This window comes from Rhinolophus sinicus, linkage group LG05 (genome assembly GCF_036562045.2).
Source record: "Rhinolophus sinicus isolate RSC01 linkage group LG05, ASM3656204v1, whole genome shotgun sequence".
Lineage (NCBI taxonomy): Eukaryota > Metazoa > Chordata > Mammalia > Chiroptera > Rhinolophidae > Rhinolophus > Rhinolophus sinicus.
In genome coordinates, this window is record NC_133755.1 from 26,164,470 (window position 1) to 26,179,129 (window position 14,660).

A 14,660-nucleotide genomic window follows, 5' to 3' on the forward strand; every position below is an offset into this window, starting at 1 on the left:
TGTATCTTAGCCAAACCTGTTATTTTTATGGCTAATGATTCATGGTTAAAAGTTCTTACAAGTCATTACTTTGAAAGAAATCCTAAGTACATATATTATAAGTGAACTAGTAAAAATTAATCAAATTTCCTCTCCTTAAAATAAATCTTGAATAATTTTTTGTTTAAAAATAAAAACTTTCGTATTTTCCTAATTTCTTCATCTATATCAAGATTTATTCAGGTTAATATTATTGCTCATTTATGTGGAACCAAGTGGGATATTCCTGAGCATACTTATTAAGCGCTTATTCAGTACTTTCATCCATCACATGGGTACTTCATCCCTGAATGCCTTTACAGAAAACTAATCTGTACAACACATGTGGTAGTGATGGCACCACCAGATGTAGATGACAACTGCAGAAAATACATAAATGAAAAAAATATATAAATATACAAATGCTTACAAATCTTGGGAGAGGCTTAGGGTTTCGTGGTTCTATTTCTAGGGATTTGTTGAAAAGATAATCTGTAAATTCTTTTTCCATGCTATTTCCCATTGGATTCAAGTTTTCAAAGAACCTCTAAAATAAATGCAAAGAAACAAACAATTATTAATATTAAATATTTTAAATTCAGTTTGAAATTCATGAAAATAATTTAACATTTAACATAAGAAAATTTGAATTATTTAAGTTTTATTTCCCTTTTCCTCTTCCACAAAATAAACCTGCCTTTTATCAGGCAGTTTATAAATCAGAAATATGTATACTCAAATAATTCAACTTACTTTGATATCTGATTCTACTCGTAAACAATAAGGCTGATTTTGGTACTGCTGGATCTCTCCTGTTATTTCTGCTACTTTCCTCCTTTTACTAAAGTTTATGAGCTCTTTTCCGTGCCTTTTTAGGACCTCAGGGTTGCCTTCTTCTGTTTTCAAGATATTAGTTAGATAAATTCCTAGAAGATATAATTAAATTATTTCAAGGATAAAGATGGGAAAAGCTAGTTTATTTTTTCTTTCTCAGTAATTGTAGGTATTTTACACTGTACCATCTCAATCACCATGACCAAAGAATCACGGCACAGATTTCCATTTCATGAAAAACAACAAGCTAAATAAAGATTATCAAGAAAAAGACTTTTGTAAGTATCAAATTCTGTGACAAACTGAAGTTTTATAAATACCCAAGAAAAAGAGACCAAGTTTAACAAAGTTACTAGATTTTTCAGGAGGAATAATCAGTTTTTCCTTACCCGCCAAACCACGTTATTTGATGTAAGTCATGGTTTTGTAAAAGGAACTTTAAAAACAACCTGTCATTAATAAACACATATTTTTGGCAAAAGGGGAAAATGTTAAATTCAGAGGATCATACTTTCTGCTTACTCAGCTCTTGAGGCCCCACAAGAGCTTCTTAGGATTTGGCGTTCAGAGGTAGTACTGTTTGGACAGGCTCACTCATGGCAATGTGGAAGGATCTGCAAGCCTGTCACACACAGGCTGCGTATAATGTGTGTATACTTCTAGAATTAGTGGCAACCTGGTAAGGAGCACCTGTTTCCACATCACTGCAGGCTGTACACTGGATGAAGGGAATGAACAACATAACAAGCACTTTAGTTCTTTACACAGCCCTCTGATGCCAGGAGCACTTTAGTTCCTTTCTGTTCTAGCACGAAGGTTCTGGAGTCAACTCTGCTGCTTTCTACTTGCGTAATCTTGTGAAAGTCACTTAGCCATTCTGTGCCTTGGCTGTCTAATTTGTAAAATGAGGATAGCAGCGTTGTTGTGAGAAATGAGTAAACTTATATGTAGGTTTAGAATAGGGCCTGACAAAAAGTAAGTGCTTAATGAGCTATGATTGTGATTGTTGATGCTGTTGTAGCTATTCTTGCCCTATTCTCTATGCTTCTGACTTTCCCCCTACAGTGCTGACTGTGATGCTTTGGGGGAAAAAGGAGAGTGTCTGAACATCTGAGTTCATTCACTCAGTACACATATACTGAGTCTCCACTGCATGCCAAGCACTACATTAGGTACTGCAGAGATTAATAGAAAGACGGACAAGACACACAGTCCATGACCACAGGGAGTTCAGAGCTTTGAATGTTGGCTATTATAGTACAATCTGGTAAGTGCTAGATTAGTACTAACACAGAAGATGCTATGAGAGCACAAAGGAGGTGTGCCTAACTCTGCCTGACCTGGTGGGAATAAAAAAGCATCACAGATGAAGTGATGCTTAAAGTAAGTCTCAAAAAATGAGTAGAAATTTAGTAAGTAGAAGAAGATGGAAGGGCATTCTAAGCAAAGTAGCAGTGTGTACAAAGACACTGGTTTGTGAGGAAGCTTGGAAGGCACATGCAGACAAAGTGTGTTACTTGGTATGGCTAGAGCACAGGGGCTTGGTGTGTGGTGGAGGAGGAGTGGCAGGGTGTGAGGATAGACATAAGCAAGGCATCAGTAGTGCTAATCCCTGCTCCATCACTGCAGGTTGTGCACTGGAAGGGGCAGAGAATGAACAAAAGAACAGGCACTTTAGTTCTAATCATGTATTAGTGGTTCTAACTGCTTTTGTGTTACAGACATACTTTTAAATACTGGAATTTTTGGCCACATTCTTGCAGAGAGTGACTCAAAATCAATAGTGAATAAGTTAGCAATTATGAAACATGACAGACATCAGTGCCTGTTTGATTCTATAAAGTATCCAGTTATTAAGTGTATTAGTTAGATTATTTCTCAGTACCTAGGCCACTCTTGATTATATGAGTAGACCTGTAAGACAAATTTCCATGTGTTCTAGTAAGCACAGGCTCTTTTATTTTCCATGGCTGTCTGTTGGCTCTTTTACTTGCAGCCAGTTATATTCTCCTCCACACTGTTGCATGATCCACTTAACTCAATGTTCAGTCTGACAAATAAGTCCGTAACAGTACACAATATTTAATGCAGCCAAAATAAACTTTTCATATTGGTCACAAATTGATGGCCTAACTGTGATTGTTTGTGAGTAGCAGCACCTGGAGTGGGTCATGATGAGCCTTTTTAAAAGAGCTTAACTTTAACCTAGTAGGTAATTAGGAAATTATTAGTATCTTTGCATTCTAGAAGGATTACTCTGGCTGTACTGTGAAGCCAGATGGTTTAGAACAGGGGTATCCAAACTGCGGCCCACGGCCCAACTGCGGTCCGCAATCCATTTTTAATTGGCCCGCAGCAAATTCCAAAAATATATTTAGTTTATTTAAATAAACCAGGTGAGGCAATACGTACTTTACCTCGAGTGAGTGGCCCAGCTGTTTGTGTATTTTACCGCATATGGCCCTTGGTGAAAAACGTTGAAAAAAGTTTGGACACCCCTGGTTTAGAAGAAGTTAAGCCTAGAAGCAGGAAGATCAGCTAGCGGGATCAAATAATCCTGGTGAGATGATGAGAGCCTACAGGGATAGAATGGGGTGTATAAATGAACTGATTAGCTGGTTAGGGCAGAGGGTGGGGGCAGTGGGAAGGAAGGCTCAGCTTTGTGCTTGAGTGACTGAATGGCTGATGATATGACTGACACAGGGAACATGGGGGATAAGTTATGGGATGTTGTAGGTGTTAAAAGTCTACTTGAATGAAGTTATGCAAATGCTTACACATAGCATTTTGGGAGCCCTCAGGATAAAATTTGGAAATCATTTTATGATAAATTAATGACTAGTTAAAAGGAGAACAAATGATCAATCTCTTCTATTCTGAAGTAATATACTTCTTTCATTCATTCAGAAACATTTATTGAATGCCTGTATGTGCCAGGCCCAGGGCTAACTAGGTGCTGAGAATAGAGAGGCAAATAAAACATAGTCTTACCCTCAATAAGCCCCCTTGAAAGAGCAGAAAAATAAAGTATCATATAGTAAATATAATACTGTATTGTAAAGATGTATAACTCGAAGTGTGACTAAAGTGGTATTTTACCGCAATTTACCACAATTAATTGGAGGTAGTGTCCGAACTTTGTTGATCATATACATCAGTAAAAAATGTGTAAGCATGCATCCTCAATGTTTATACACACATATATACATATAATTTTTGAATTAAAAATGTAGTACAAATATATACATATACCTGAAAATTACATACTGTTAAAGCTTAATTTTTTTCAATAGGTCATTTTACATACCCTGTGGAGACAGCTGTTCGAGGGAGTGGGAAAGCAGAGCATTATGACATAAATAATGAAGAAGGGTGAGGTTTCACCTTCTTGCCAATACCCTTCCCAACTCTTCCCGGAAAAAGTGGCTGCTCAGGATTCTAGGTTCCCATAGCACTTTATTCATACTTCGAGTTATACATCTTTACAATACAGTATTATATTTACTATATGATACTTTATTTTTCTGCTCTTTCAAGGGGGCTTATTGAGGGTAAGACTATGTTTTATTTGCCTCTCTATTCTCAGCACCTAGCTAGCCCTGGGCCTGGCACATACAGGCATTCAGTAAATGTTTCTGAATGAATGAAAGAAGTATATTACTTCAGAATAGAAGAGAAAGCATTTGGAGAACAGACCAGGATGTAAGAGACATATAGTCACTTTTAAAATGGCAGGAAAGCAAGAGTAGAGATGAGTCAAATTGACAAGAAACAGAAGGACACAAAATTAGAGCTGTGTAAAAGAGCAAAGCCAAAGCTACAGGTTTAGATGTTTGTGCGGAGAGGTGAGACATGGTTGAGAAAGGAATCTACATCTTTTTACCTTAGAAGAAATGTTAGTTTGCTCATACATATCCATTCTACCTATGAGTAGAACATTTTAGTGTCTGTAGGAAAATCGGGATATGAACCAGTGGTGTGGCATAGAATTCATTCGAAGGTGAAATTGCCTGAGTTTTATTCTGTAAATAGTGCACTGTCAGCAAAAGACCCAACTAAGAATTTCAGTAAGATGACAGAGGAAGTAAAAGTGTCAAATATTACCCCTGACCCTCCCATCGAGGGAAAACAAAACAAAACCAGTATGCCGAATTAAGGATAAGATTCTGGCAGGAGTTTCTACAAACTATCTGGAAGGAGTTTCTATAGACTATCTAGACAAGATGGAATTAAGAAACAACTCTACCTACTGGGTCAGAACCATGAAAGGCTGCCTGCCTGGCTAACTCCGAACACTGATAACCTTTAGCTTTGGAATAGCAAAAGTCTTCCTAGAGTAGCAGAAAAATGGCCAGATACAATTCAAATAAATTACTTAAAAGAGCAGAGGCTCAACAACCAGGAAGATAAGCAGAAACGGGTAGGAAAGCTGGCAGGTAGGCTGTCTGTACCTATCAAACTACCTACATATGTTTATATTATGCAGCTCACCTTAAACCACAACGAACTGTACTCTAAATCCAGGTCTGAAATGTTCTTTGTTCATATAACAACATGTTTATGAAGATTAGCAGTTAGTTCGTCTGAGAGAGTACTGTGGAGAGTTCAGCTGTGTGAATAAATACCCACCTCTCAGGGTCATGGAGCAGCAGGGGCCAAATCGTGAGTCCAGAGGCGTTAGGATAGATGCTATAAGTAGCACGACTATATGCTCAGTTAGTGCTACGTATTTTTCACTTTTTCTAAGCATCTGACATAATCCCTGATACTTAGTGGGTGCTCGAGAAATATTTGTTGACGGATTGAATGAGATGAACATCAGACCTACCCAGGTTGCTCCCCAGCTCCCTTGTATGAACTGGCACCATAGTCACCACACTTAAAAGTCAATGAATAGACTTGAATGTTTTACCAGAAAGAGAAAATTAATGAACTCAATAGTTTTATCAAGAATTTTTTTGGGGAAAAGTCCTCAGGAAAACAGAATAAATTAATAATGATAAAAATACATGACATAAAAAACAAAATCAGAGAGAATTTAAGATTTTATCTTTTGGAAGAAAAAAGCAAATTAAAACAAACAAGCACAAACAGAAATGGGAAAGATATATCACAAAGGAGAGCAGTTTTAAAAATAACATTTTTATAGATATAACTGAATGCTAGTATTTTTAAAATAATGAAATGAGACAACTGAAATTAAAATTAAGGAAGAAATAAAAACATTATTAAAGAATTATATTCTACAAAGGATTACAGATCCAGATGGTTTTTCTTTTGGAATATTTCAAAATTTAAAGGCTAGATCATTTCATGATATTCCAGAATACAATAGATGGAAAGGTACTTAACTCATGTTACAAAGTAAATCTAACCATAATAACAAAAGCTGAAAAATATAGTACACAAAGAAAAACCATACATCAATCTTAATTATGAGGATGGATGCAAAAATCCTAAATGAAATGATAATGAACAGAATTCATTTGTGTATTTAAAAGATTAATCCACCATGAATAAATAGCATTTAATGTTAGTAAGTAGGAAGGTTAAGTATTAGTAAATCTATCATTTTAGTTTGCTAAGCAAGAAAAATATTTCTCTAAGATGGCAAACTATAAAAGTAAATGTATATATATTGCTAACAAAAACACAGGAGATGACTATAAACTTTCTTAATATAAAAAACATCTAATCAAGCAAATAGAAAAATTATACCTATTTCTGCTAAAACTGAGACTAAAACAGAGCTGTTTGTTTTTATCATTACTGTTTAACATTTATTTAGGAAGATATGATCAACGTTATATGGCATAACACAGAAATAAAATCAAGGGAAGAGCATTATCATTATTGGCAGACATAATTAAATATTTAGAAAACCCAAGAAAATTAAAAATTGACTATTAAAGGGTTATAGACATAGAATGAATGCCATTCACAAGTAAAAACATCTAGAAAAAAAGCTATGTATCATAAATTATCTTTCTGAATTAATTGACTGTTTCAACTGTATTATGGGGAATTACCCTCCTCCCTTATAAAGTTCATTTGGAAAAATAAAGAGACAAAACTGGCAAAGAAAATACTGAAGAAAAATTGAAGAACCAACTTTATCGCACATGAAAATACTGTAAAGCAGAGTTTCTCAGCCTTGGCACTACTGAGCTATTGGACTGGGTAATTCTTTGTTGTGGGGGGCTGTCCTGTCCATTGCAGGTTGCTAGCAACATTCCTATCCTCTGCCCACTAGATGCCTCTAGCACCTTCCAATTAGAACAATAAAAAATGTCTCTAGACTTTGCTAAATGTTCTCTGGGGAGCAAAAACTGTCCCCATTTGAGAATCACAGATTATAAAGTGACAATCATTAAAACTGGGGCATTAGTATAAGAACTTAATGGGAAACTATTTATTAAAGTAGGAGGTACCATATATAAATGGGAATAAAGAAGAATTAATAAACCTGGGTCAACAAAAAAATAATTTGGTGGAGAAATAAATTTGAATATTTCAAATGATATCTAAAAGAGACTTCAATTTGATTAAAGAGTTAAATACAATTTTAAAAGTCAAGTCATAAAGCTAGGAGAAAATGAATGAATATTAAATTACTAGACTGGAAGAATTTTCTAAGGTTAGAACCAATAGAAATCGTAATGGGAAAGATGGACATCACAGAATTTACAAAGTATTTTAAGTTGTTAACATATGTTAAAGAATAAAAACTACAAGGCAGATTGGTAAAATATCTAGCTCAAGAAAATATTCTCAAATACAGAAAAATATGAAGCTATTCATTATAACATTATTTAGGAAAGCCAAAAAGCTGGAAACAATGTATATGTCCAATCACAGGGTAATAGTGAAATAGTCATACCAACTCTGTGGAATATTATGCAGTCATTATAAATGATAATTATGAAGACTAATAAAACAATGTATTTAGGATATGGTAAATGAAGAAAGTAAACAATAGTGTGTACATATCATACAATTATAACTATACAATGTACATAGCAAAAAGAGTAGAAGTAAATACATATAGGTTGGTTATAAAGCCTAAAAAATGTGGGGAAATATGATACGTTAGTTGAAAAAATCAGGACATAACAATATTATATGCAATATAAAGTCAAGCTACATAACATATAAATATAGATGAGAAAATGGCTAGAAGAAAATATACCACATACTAAAAAGACTAAACATCAGACATATAATAGAGATCAGAATTTTTGTAAGCATTCAGAGGAAGAATCATCAGCGCCCATATACAGGCAGAGAAAAGAAATCAGGGTGAAAGAGATATTAAAAATATGAAATATATGGAAAAGATGACAGAATAAGACTGTCATTTTAAGAATAAAACCTACAGGAGGGGAGAGGATTCAATGGGTAGATGTTCTAGACTTAAAAGGAAGAAAACGGCACTTCCTTCCTCTGGTGCAGAAGGGAAGGAAAAAGGGGTAGGTAAAATTGTGATGTGTAGAAGATGTGCGCCCAAAGGCACATGTGCAGTGATTTAAGCCATGTGAAAACGTTTACAAGAAACATGATTATAAATATGGATGAGTATGGCCATACCTCTTTTGTAGAGTGTTTGGTTTTTTAAAATTCAATAAAAAAGATTTCTATTAATATACAAACACAAGTAAGCATCATATAATATCAAATGGCTGCTCAAGAAATAAAAAGTGGAATGTATATATTGGGCTTTATCTTAAAACCTCCTAACAGAGAAAAATTCTAAGAGGATTCAGGTGATAAATATTTGTTAAATAAGTATTTTCTGCTGCTATATTACACATGTGTAAACTCAGTCATTTAAGGAAATAAGTGTCTTGTTTTATCCAGAAACACAATAAAAATTCAAGAAATGCTCACCAAAGAAAGGCACACATGGTGGATTAATAGACCTGAGTTTTGCCAAATACTTCTTATAGTGATCTTCACTTAATTCATGAGCTTCTTCTAAAATTTTCTTTTGGCGACTTGGTATTTGCTACAATAAAAAATATATTTAGGGAGCGTAAGTTTACAAAAGGAATCAAAGGTTTTGCCAAAAAATGCCAGGCTAAGAGTAAAGCCCAAACAGAACTGTATCAGTTGGATTCTAAGAAGCATACTGCCTCAAAGAGACAATCTCCATGGGCTCTAGTACAAACTTACAGGTATGTGTGTGTACATCTATCTGAAATATAGTTTATCTTGCCATTCCTCACACAATTATGTGAGCATAATTGTACATTATATTACAAATTAAGTGCTGAAAGCTTTTCTTCTTCTAACTTAGGCTAGGATCTGTAAATATATTTTAATGAGAATGCCAAATTTAAAAAGAACAATCATTCAAAATTTTGATAATTCCATCTTTTAAACTGTTACTGAATAGACAGATGAGGCACTTAAAAATTAAAGATCATAACTGTTAAAATTCTGATTCTTAGAACAGGGAATGGAAGTTCATTAAAAAAAAAAGAAGTCTATACAAACCTACCTCAAACGTGTGGTCTAGCCTGTAAACAGGTGAGGAGTTCATAGCACTGACAACCTCAAGGACACCATTGAAGTTGTTCAGCTCTTGAAAGACTTGCAGAATCTCAATTATTCGACTCACCACAGCTACTCTTTCTTCTAAGTTTTCAGTTTCTACAATACATCTGGGAATCAAAGACAAAAACTGAATTAAAAAAATTTGTAATTTTTCCAACAAAGATGTGATTTAAATAATTTAGTAAATAACATAATGTACAGAGGGGTGTGGCTATAGTGTAACCATAGAGATCATATATTCAGGATGATAGGTAAATAAGAGGCTGGAAGACAAGGCAGTACCTTCAGTAAGGCTTGCTGCTCTTCACTGTTTTCTAGACTAACACCATCAACCAGTCAATCGTTTTTTCACTGTATCTGGTGCATCCTCTCTCAGCATTAGAATCAAATGCTGAGTCTAACATCTTGTTGAATGTATGCTAGTTTTTGGGATGTGGTTTTGTTCTAGGGGAATTTATTCTAGAATTTAAGAATTCCGTATCTCCTATTCATCTAATTGCAAGATTTTAGTGATTAATGCTTAATTTCTTCGATATATAGAAATAATTAGCTACATTTCTAGGAATAGCTCTTTACATAAGCATTGTAAGATTAAAAGTCAGTGAAAGTATTTTACCACAATTAAGAATAATATTTTAAAAATTGCTTAGAAAGAAATAAAGTCAATGAAAACAAAAATGCTTTACATTTAAATACGAAGAATCCTTGGAAAGAATATATATCCTGGTAAATATCTAAAAGTAAATATACTATGCTCAAAAAAAGAAAAAAAAATTCCTCATTGGACATTTACTTTTTATTTCTAATATTTGAGAGAATTTATTTACTAATCAGTTATCAGTAAAAAAAAAGACATTTTAAACTTGGTTTTCAATAATGTAATATTAAACAGCTTATAATCTAAGAAAAAACAGAATAGATAAATGGAAAAAATAAATAATATTAAACATTGTTAAGAATGTAAAGTTGCAGATTACATTATTCTCTGATGAAGCTGATATGACACCAAGAAAAAAAAAACCATTGCAAAACTATCAAGATAAATTTGCCTTATTATCAAATTAAACATAGCATGTTTACATGTTTAAAGCATTAGCTAGATATATTCTAGCTAACTGGTTAGCTGGACATTTAAAAAGGTATAAGCATAATATGTTTATATCTTTTACTTATTTCGGTTGATATTAAGTAGGTATATAAACTGATATCACCTGTGGAGCTTTTGTAACAATTAGGTCAGTCTGGGGTGATTTATCCATAGATGACTTCAATTCTAATGCACATCCACAGCTAAAAATTACTGTGGCAAATGAACAGGAACCTCTCACATTGAAATGGCAGGAATTGGAACCCTTGTAGACTGCTGATGGTGGGAATGCAAAATAATATAGGCACTAAGGTAAACAGTACAGAGGTTCCTCAAAAAAATTAAATATAGAAATTAAATTAAATATGATTCAGCAGTTCCACTTTTGGGTATTTATCCAAAGTATTGAAATCAGGATCCCAAAGATATATTAGCACTTCCATGTTCACTGCAATGCTATTCACAATAGCCAAGATGTGGAAACAACCTAAAAGTCCATCTATGGGTGAATGTATAAAGAAAATGTGGTATATACATACAATGGAATATTATTCAGCCTTTAAAAAGAAGGGGATCCTGCAGTATGCAGCAACATGGATGAACACTGAGGACGTTATATTAAGTGAAATAAACCAGTCACAGAAGGACTGCATGATTCTAAATAAAGGAGGTGCCTAAAATAGTCAAACTCACAGAAGTGAACAATAGAATGGTGGTTGCCAGGGGCTAAGGGGAGTGGAAAATGGGGAGTGGCTAATCAACATGTATAAAATTTCAGTTATGTAAGATGAATAAATTCTAGAGATCTGCTGTACAACATTATGCCTATAAATAACAATACTGTACTGTATACTAAAAAAATCTGTTAGTAGGGTAAACCTCATGTTAAGTTTTCTTAATACAATTTCAAAAAAGGCAAAGAGCAGGACACTTCTCAGTAATCTATTAAAAAAATGGGACAGAAATGAAATGGTCTCTATGTCTTATCAGTTATGTTTTCTCTTTACAGACATAAGTTTTAATTATTATGATGGGAAAAAGTCTTCTGCATACTAAAGTATAATTATTTAAGTTAATAATGAAGAAATCAGGAAATGACACTTAGAGGGCAAACCCTAAAATTTTACTTTTTAGAGACTAAGAAGTAATAACATAAATAGAAAGAAACCCTAACTTGCAGATTACTTGGAATATTTATTTCTCTTTAGGAAATGCTTTCAGGTCTTTATACACAGTCTATCTAGTTCAGGTTCCAGTCATTCCCTTATGTCACCTGCCTCTTGTTCTGATAATTCCAGTATGATCTGTGGAAACCTCATATCACCCTTATAAAATATTAGTCAAGTAATCACATAGTTATTTACTCAGAAAAAAATATGGCCAATACACAAAACTCCAATCTCTGGCCACAACTATAAAATTTCATTGAGATTCTGAACTTCTGAGATGATAGTATAAGGAGCTCTGCTTATCCAATCCCTCAGTGAAACTGGTGAAAATTACACACACACACACACACACACACACATATGTATATAAATTCAGTAAGAGAGGCAAGAGTTTGTGGTATTTGAACTGAGACTGTCCCCTGCCAGATCCCCTGGGAGGGAGGTGGTCTATGCAGACTGCTGCAGTCAGGACCACAGGGCTCCCTGTCCACCCAGCTCGCAGCTGGAGGGCTTTCCTCCCTAGAGGAGCAAGACTTGGCATTTCTCCCTCATCTTGCCCCAAGCTGAGGGTTGCTGAGGCTAAGTCCCAGGTGAGTGCAGCTGAGAATTGGGGACTCCCTTCTTCTGCGTAACCCCGATGTGAAACAGAGGCTACCTTGAATGTAGCATACTGAAAATAATGGGAAGATAGCTCCTCCGGGGTTCCTGAGGCCGTGGTTCCATGCCAGGAGAAGCAAGTCAAGAGGACCTCAGCCTACTGAGTGCGTGTACACACACACACACACACACACACACACACACACCCATCATCACCAAGCACTCAGCTCCTAGAACAGGAATGTCACTCAGAGAGAAGCTTGTCATTGTCCCCAGCTCCGGAGTCCAGGTTCAAACAGCTCCTAATCACATCATTTGCAACAAAGTGTGGAGAAATTTAAACCTAAGGGGCTTTCAAGAACAGTGAAGGCTGTGGTGAAGAGCAATTGGGAGATTCGTAGATCTAATGAAGACACAGCCTAGACTGCTGGCTGACTAGTTTGCAGGTGAGATCCAGGGAATAAGACAGCTGAGAGGCGCCCTCCTGGAGTCAGAACAAATATGTAAACAGAGACCTCAGAAACCATTCCTTCAGAGAAGTCACAAGTTGATTGGGTTAGTTTGCCGAGCAACTTACCCTACCAGGGAATTGCTGCAAACAGTAGAGAAATCAGCTGGCAATTAGAGCAATTTAACAGGTGGGTGTGGTCAGGAAGGAGTGGAAGAAAGCCCTACCTATGCCACTGCCTTCTTAGGGTGACTGTGGCATACCCTAATCTGTACCTCCCAGAAGAGGAATATCTCAATTTCTAATATCTCAGTGTGGGGGGCAGGTGGAGGGGAACAGGCGTCACTAAAATCATCCAGCTAGTCACTAAACAAATAAACAAGCAATAACAATAACAAGTCCTGGGGGTAGGAGGGGCAGAACTCACAAGATGCTACAATATATTATCTACAATGTCAAGTGCCCAACAAAAAATTATGAGGCATGCAAAGAAACAGAAAAGTATGACCCCATTCACTGGAGAAAAATGCAAGAAACAGTAACTGCAGGTGAGACAGACCAGACGTCAGATTTAATAGAAAAATATTTCAAAGTAACCATTATGAATATGTTCATAGACCTAAAGGAGAGCATGATTTAAAAAGTAAAGGAAGATATGATGACAATGCACATCAAATAGGGAATATTACAAAAGAAATTATAAAAGGAACAAAATGGAAACTCTGGAATTGAAAAGTACAATAATTAAAATAAAAAATTTCCTAGAGGGACTCAATAGATTTGAACTGGCAGAAGAAATAGTTAACTTGAAGGTAGAGGTATTGTTCAGAAGTAAAGGCATAATAAAGACTTCCCCAGATACACAAAAAGGGAGAGAATTTGTTGCTAGCAGATGTACTGTACAAGAAATACTGAAGGAAGTTCTTCAGGCTGAAAGCAAGAGACCCCCGATGGTAATACGAATCCACACAAAGATCACAAGTAAAGGTAATTATGTGATTATGTAAGACACTATAAATGCATATTTTTTCTCATTGCTTCTCTTAACTGAGTATAATTTAAAACTACTGTATAAAATAATGTGTATGTAATGTATTGCTGGACCTATAGCAAATAGAAATGTAATATATGTATACTATATTGCCAATAACTGCACAAGGAATAGTATGGCTGTTCCTTGTGGGTGAGAGTAAGCTGTCATGGGCTAAGAAATGACAGCAAATAGTAAAGCAGTAATTATAACAACGTATTGTTAGATTTGCATAATTAATTACATGTAATGCACATTACAATAACACCAAAAGGGGGAAAGGAAATAGAGCTATAAGTGTAACATTTCTATGTCTGACTGACAAAGAAATATGACTGACAGTATAAATATGAAGCTGATTCTGATAAGATGTATAAGGTAAATTTTAAAGCAACCACTAAAAAAAGCCCTTCAAAAAACATAATGAAAAAATCATTAATGAAATTAAAATGCTACATTAGTAAGAAAACTATTCACTCAGTGCAAAAGAAAGGAGAAAAAGGAACAAAAAAATATGTGAGACAGAATTGCAAAGAAATTTATAACATACCTGATTGCTATGAAATGTAAGAACATCAGTAACACTTACTTCTCAAACCACAGCGTGAGATTAGTGGTGTGCCGGATCATTTTCAGAAGATTAGGAGAATTAATTTCTTTGTCTTCTTTTGTCCACACACTTCCAACTAATTCTGATGGCTGTACAGCTCTAAAATCATCAAGACATAATTCTACATGGTACTTTGCCCTCTAGTATATTGTTTTATTAAGCAATAAGATAAATAAAACCAAACTCCCATATAAACTTTCCTCTCACGCCAACAGAAAAGTTTATAACAAGGTATAATAAAAAATTGTAATTATACATCTTTTTCTACATGTTAAAAATACTTTTATGCATGTAACTGTATACTTTTATTA

The 14,660-nt window shown here is 34.8% G+C and overlaps 2 protein-coding genes across 4 annotated transcripts in view; one reads left to right on the top strand and one right to left on the bottom strand.

The window, feature by feature from the left end:
• Positions 1 to 14,660, top strand: part of ARHGEF33 (Rho guanine nucleotide exchange factor 33) — a 101,270-nt gene that overhangs the window by 81,293 nt on the left and 5,317 nt on the right. The window lies entirely within an intron of this gene.
• Positions 1 to 14,660, bottom strand: part of SOS1 (SOS Ras/Rac guanine nucleotide exchange factor 1) — a 119,594-nt gene that overhangs the window by 13,548 nt on the left and 91,386 nt on the right. For all 3 annotated transcript variants that reach the window (XM_019742402.2, XM_019742393.2, XM_019742420.2), the window contains 5 exons: positions 14,329 to 14,448; positions 9,353 to 9,515; positions 8,740 to 8,857; positions 772 to 944; positions 449 to 565 (listed from right to left, as the gene is read on the bottom strand). In XM_019742402.2, the coding sequence (XP_019597961.1) occupies positions 449 to 565; positions 772 to 944; positions 8,740 to 8,857; positions 9,353 to 9,515; positions 14,329 to 14,448 (691 nt within the window). The remainder of the gene's footprint in view (positions 1 to 448; positions 566 to 771; positions 945 to 8,739; positions 8,858 to 9,352; positions 9,516 to 14,328; positions 14,449 to 14,660) is intronic.